This window comes from Anthonomus grandis, chromosome 1 (assembly GCF_022605725.1).
Source record: "Anthonomus grandis grandis chromosome 1, icAntGran1.3, whole genome shotgun sequence".
Lineage (NCBI taxonomy): Eukaryota > Metazoa > Arthropoda > Insecta > Coleoptera > Curculionidae > Anthonomus > Anthonomus grandis.
Window position 1 is genome coordinate 6,078,237 of NC_065546.1, and position 6,688 is coordinate 6,084,924.

Below are 6,688 nucleotides of genomic sequence, written 5' to 3' on the forward strand. Positions count from 1 at the left end.
GGGAGTTTTGAAGTGAAAAATTTAGATGCTGTGTTTTTGAAGCATTAAGGATTAGTTTGTTTGCTACAAACCATTTCCTCATGTTTATCCACTAGAACGGAGCATGTACGGAACATGGAGTACCACTAGAACGGATCCTTGTGGTACTCCATGATGTAATGGCTGTTTATCAGATACACTAGCATTGTATGACACATATTGGAGTCGGCCATACAGGTATGACCTGACAAAGGCAATGCTCTCTGAAAGAAAGTTGTAGTAACAGAGCTTGCTTAATAAAATTTCATAAGATACACAGTCAAAGGCCTTTGTCAGGTCAAAGAATGAATCATAGGTGTCGAAACCCATTTCCAGATCCCTTGATGAAAAATCCACCAAACTCTCAATAGCCAATGCAGTTGACCTGTTATTCCTGAAACCAAACTGACCCTGCATAAGGAGATTGTTATTTTCAAAATGGTATATTTGATCCTTCATGAGTGATTCTCTGAGAAAATTGGCAACAGTGATATTGGGCGATAGTTTGACACATTATCAACCGAATCTTTGTTTTTATATATTGGTATCACTTTAGCCACCTTATAGCATGTAGGAAAAATGTTTTCTTTTATGCAGGCATTTAAGAGATTTGTCAATGGATAAATGATAATATTTTTAATTGTTTTAATGAGTTTAACGTTAAGATCAAAAGAGTCTTTGCTCTTTTTATTTTTAAGAGAGTTTATTTTATCTGTAACCACATTGAAAGTCACCTCATGAAATTTAAAAGAGTCAGTGGTGAATCTACCAGGAGTTAAAAATGTGGAAAAATTGTTTGTGGGTGTAGGTAATTCTGAGACTATACTTTCTGCAATGTTAACAAAAAAGGTATTAAAAGTTTGAGCAGTTCGATTTTTTGAAGAAATAGATGTAGCATTTTTTGAATTAATTAAATTCCACATTGCTGCCTGCTTATTTTCCGAACTCCTAATAAAGTTGTCATTTGCAGCTTTTTTGGCTTTGCACAACGCTCTCCGATAGGACTTTTTATACTGAGTGAACTCTTGCTTAGAAACCATAGTAGGATGCTGCAAATGAATACTATGTAGTGCTCGTAACCTTTCCCTCATGTTCCTAAGATGTTCACTAAACCATGAAGGTTTGTATTCTTTAGGTCCCGACTTAATGATTTTAGATTCAATAGGGAAACTTTCCTCCATAGCATTACCTATTAAACCGGTGAAGGTTTCTCATCTGCTGTTTATATCTTGGTTGGTATTGAGAATGGAGTTAAAGTTAATTGATTCGACGGCATTGTAAAAACCAAACCTTTGTCAGTGATTGGCCTGTAATTCGCCCTAACGCCACCCCCCCTAACCTGCCCCAATGACTTAAACGTAGACACAATTCCTGTATGGTCCGATAAAGCATCAAGATCAATTGGCTCAGAGGTAAAGCTATTTACGTTAATATTTGTAAAAATATTATCAAGACAGGAATTATGTCTAGTGTTGAACTGTACAGTTTTATACAAACCATGTCAAAGTAGCAGGTCCACAAGGGGGCTACCCTAAGGTCCGCAGAATCCAAGAAATGTACGTTGAAGTCTCCAGTTAAAATGATATTTTTTGAAATGTCAAGTGAATCAAAAACACTGGTTAAAATCTCTAAAAATCTATTGTAATCCCCGCTGGGAGACCTGTAAAGAGTGACAAGATATGTATTGAGAGCCGTTAGAAAGACTCCAGAGTATGCTTATCTATACTTATATATATTTTTAAGTTCGTGATAGCAAAGCATATGCCTAAAGTCAATGATTCTGATCCACAAGAGACTGACAGACCTAGTAACGACATATGATTTCAGTAAGACCTTCTCACTTTTCCATCGCCGTTCAAAAATTTTCTGATGCAACTTTTGCTAACAGATGGATTGGACGAAGATTGAACATTTAGTGGCCGCCAAGGTTACCAGATATAACCCGATTAAAATTTTTCTTATATAACGGACATTCACAAACTTTGGACTTAGACTAAATAATGTTGATGATTCAAAGCAAGGAATTCGACAAGAAATTAGACTAATTGATCCGCAAGTGGTTAAAAATATGCGCAATTGGAAGTTATTTACCGACTTTAAAATGCATTGAAGTAAATGGATATTGTAAAAATTTTTATTTCTTAATTTCGTATGTTTCATTAGTCTATTACGACAAATTTGACAAGCCGCTGACTTTACGCATATGTTATGATATGCAAAAAGTATTCAGCAGAAAATGTCCTAGAATTATAAAATGTCAAGATGTCACACAGGGTGTTCCGTTTAAAAAAATAGTATTGACGCCATAGTTTCTAACTACTACTACTACTCTCACTACTAAACTACTGGTCGATGTATACGAAATTTTTATTGCAAAAATCGCGCAAGTGACAATGCTAATCGACGTGTCCGAAAAAAAAAAAAATAAAAAACACCCGTATTTTAAATAGTAGTAGTAGAATTTGTTCCTTTTATCGTGAATGCACTGTATGTATTTACGAAATAATCTTTATTAGATAAATGAGTACCATTTTTTAACCGCGTTAACCCATAATTATAACGAGTATAGAAGTAATCTTGATTCCCACATAATTATTTCTAATTTCCTCACAGAAAAACCAAAGTTGTTAACAGTCCTTGAGCAAGATGAAGACCCAAAAAAAACATGTAATTTCAGGATGTTTCTCACACGCTATCCCCAGTAGAATCACGAATCTTACCACTAGCAAATCGGTCAGAAAATTAATGTAGTTAATGTATAGGTATCGAAATGGACATACGTTATTATGTCTTTCTGTGGTGCTGGCTTATAGCGGAATGTAAGTACATGGGCCATTTTGCCTATTATTAATTTTTCAAATTTTAAACTTATAGATGTAAATACAAAATGTTTATATTAAAAACAAAGTTCACCCTCCATGAACCCTTCTTGTAGGTTACTCTCTCGTTGTAGAATATGGATAATGTTTGAAAAAAAAATCACCAAATGAAATGCTAACCAGTTAATTAATAAACAAGTTTTTTATACTAAATCACACACCAAGATGCCATTAGATATTATTATTTTAGCTGATTTTTTTTTAAGCTTGTAAGATACCATTTCCTTTATAAGCCTTCAGGACAAATAGGAACACATTTACATCTTATAATAATTAAAATTTTTATTTTTCAAGTGCTCATTTAATTTTAATAGGTAATTTCCAAGCACCATCTGGAAAAATTGACTTTGATGGTTCCACACACAGCCCCGACCCAAATATCCAAACTGTGAAAACATCTAAAACGGTAACAGCGTGTACTTCTAGCGGTTGCAACACTACAGAATCTAATAACAGCTCATTGGTGAATACAGAAATTTTAGTACATGTTCAAACAAAAGTAAATCTAAATCGAAACCAAAATAAATCAGAAGTATCAGACTCTGGTGAGGTTCCTGTGTTATTTGGTTGCAACGGTAAGGTTTAAAATTCACAGTTGAACTAAAAAATAATATACGTGTCTTACTTAATACCATTATAGGAGAGAGATGTAGTCCTGATAGCTCTTATTATGGATTTAATAAGAATGGGTATAGAGCTTCGGAAGAAAATAGGCAACACAATTTAGTCCCCTCATGGTTAGCATCCAGACCATATGGTAATAGCCACGATTCCCAAGGGTTTTGGGAGACTAATTTTGATCATAATGCTCAAGATAATAGCTATGACTCAAGAAATCCTATATCTTTTGTAAGTATTACGTTGGCAATGAAGTAAGTGCTACTAATAAATATTGGTTTTAGAATCCGAATAGCTTCCCTAGACCTCTCCCTCAACCTCGACCATTGGACAGGCCAAGGTTAGAGACTAATCAAGAAATTCACATTCCGCATTTCACACACTCAAACAACCATCATCATTTCAACAATGAGCCTCCATTCCTCATTGTCAACAGTATTAAAAGACGTTTTCAAAATCCCGTGGAGTTTAGAACCGGCACAACTAATCAGTGGAGGCCTACATTTGAAATAAATCAGAATCATAAGTATGATTTTAATGAAGATAATCGTAACTTTATGTAAGGCTTATGAAGGGTTTATTTTTCCAGTAACTCAAGATTGTTTTTTATTTATTTACAGAAATCCCAATGATAATGCTGGCACATTTCGTCACTACCAACCACCACCAATTAATATATTTAATAGACATGAGAATGGTTTGGAATGTATCTGTAAAAAACCACATAGTGATTTGGAATCAGCAGGAACAAATCATGTTGGTGTTACACGCGGCGGTCATGGGATTAAATTGAATAGACAAAGTAGTGGATTTATTGATGACAAACTTGCTCCTTTAAATTAGGCCTTAATAAAAAGTATTCCTTTATTTTAATATAAACGCGATTTTAACAGAATGGCCTTTTTAATATATTTTTAAAAGGGAGTGGTTTGGACCAGAGTTTGCCACTCTGGTCTCTGGCGGACCGATATTACATCAGTCAATTCTCCAAAATGAATTAATATTTATGTTACGAAAATTAATGTATCTTTGTTAATATTTAAGATACAGCGTCCCGTAAATTAGCACTATATAGACTTATTATAGTAGGATTTTTTCTGCTGATGAAAATGGTGGAAATAGAAAGAAAGTCGTGCTTTCGAGAAAATGTGAAAAATGGATCTTTGTTAAATGGAATCTCCTATATATTTTCACACACATCAAAAGAAAATTATCTTTTTTATAAAATAGTACATTAATAGTCTAAACCTGAAAATAATAAAGTTATAGCAAAATAATTTTTCCAAACTTAGGCAAGTTGGCTTTGAAATATAAAAATGACATAACAGTACTTTACTTTAAAATTTAAAAACTCTCCTAATATTAAAAAGGACTTAGAGTTCTTAGAGAGGACATAGAATTTGCACGTCTATTAAAGTTAAAGTAAAAATGAATTTGCTATAAGGCAATGTGATAAGGATTGTGTTCGAATTTATTCCGCACTTATTTGAGCGTATCTTAAGTGGTAACATTTGTCTTCGTTCAGCTGTGATCCCTTACCGAAGATCTTGACTAAAATATGCTTTCATACTAAAAAGTTCACCTTTCAAATGCCCCCAAAGGAAGTAATTCAACGGACTTAGGTCCGGATATCTAGGCGGCCACTAGATGGGGCTTCGTCTACCAATCCACTGCAAATATGATTCGAGAAATTGCAAGAACTCTCTCGCTATTGGCTTTCGGCCTTCCTTTGTATGAATTTTTCCCCTCTGTTTCACAAAGAAATGTTCTGGTATACAAGTATTCTTTTTCAGTTTATTGACCTTGAAGTGTGCGTAAATGTTAAATGTAAAATTTAACAAATTATGAACTACACTGTGCGTGAACTGGCAAATGCATTTTGCATTTTATTTATGGAAACGGTCTTTTAGCTAAACTCTTGTATGTCCAACAATATCTAAATCGCGGCGCACCTTCGCACCGGATCTTTGTCCTGTATTCATATCACATCCAAAAGAATATAAGCTCTTGCTCGGGCAGACTATCCCGCCCGAGTCATCCTGTGTCGCTGGTTTATTAAGAAAACTGGTACAAAAACCCCTTTTTTTGGCAAATGTTCTTTGTACGGATGAAGCGGGGTTTACCATAGGTCACATCACTGTCATGATGAAAACCCTCATGCTGTTATGGAAAGTCGACACCAAATTCGATTCTAAGTTAACCTTCGGGCAGGAATTCATGGCGATAGATTTACTGGACCATTTTTTCCACTCCTAAGGTTAATTTTATTTCCAAAATATAAAATAAACTTATAATAATAATCATTTTAGGCTAAATGGTCAAAGTTACCTTAATGTTCTAATACGTGATATACCAGCACTTTTAAAGGAAGTACCTATAGCACAGAGGCAGATCATGTTATGCATTATGGTACACCAGCTTATTTTCCGCCTGCGGTGAGGAATCATTTGACTCAAGTTTTTGAGAGGCCTTGGATAGGATATGGTGGTCCAGCCACTTGAAAAGTTTGGTCTACTCAGTGCCATTAATTATTACATATATTAATAAACATTAATACTGAAGAAACTACGGCAACGCATTTATGACCAATGTTTGATGTTCCAATAAAATTCGTATAACACCAGGGAAATTACACCACAGGTTAAGCAGATCGTAGAAGAAAAGACGAACAGGTGTCTGTATTGAAATGAATGGTGGTCACTTTGAATATTTACTATGAATAAATTAAGGAATGCGTTATTTTATGAAGAAATTTTGGTAATTGGTTCATTTCGTTTTTCAAAAGCAATAAGATGTTTTAAAAATTAATTATTTAATAACTATTTGTTTACTTTTGAAACATAAGAGTATGTTGATTAACCAGTTAGCAATCCATCAGAGCAAACTCTTTGGTTAAAGTTTCTCGAAAACCGTCGGTCTGGGCGGTGTGCAACAAGAGTACCTTTTTTGTAGGAAAAGGTACTCTTTTATAAAAGGTAAAAAAAACAAAATCAACAGCATCACTTCTGTGATATCTACAGGAAAAACCACAAAATCTACAGCATCACAGAAGTGAAGATTTTGGATATGGAGAAATGGATATGAAGGATTTGGATCTTTGGATCTAATGGTGAATTTTTCGAGTTAATTAAAAATAAATTTCTCTTAAAAAAGTATGTAGTTTCCAAAAAATG

The 6,688-nt window shown here is 34.2% G+C and overlaps 1 protein-coding gene across 1 annotated transcript; it reads left to right on the forward strand.

The window, feature by feature from the left end:
• Positions 1-2,726: 2,726 nt before the first annotated feature.
• On the forward strand, positions 2,727-4,404 carry LOC126740443 (uncharacterized). Its single transcript, XM_050446471.1, has 5 exons — positions 2,727-2,837; positions 3,212-3,472; positions 3,538-3,746; positions 3,800-4,074; positions 4,136-4,404. Exons 1-5 carry the CDS (start codon positions 2,789-2,791, stop codon positions 4,356-4,358), a joined length of 1,017 nt encoding a protein of 338 aa, XP_050302428.1. The 5' UTR covers positions 2,727-2,788; the 3' UTR covers positions 4,359-4,404.
• Positions 4,405-6,688: the final 2,284 nt, after the last annotated feature.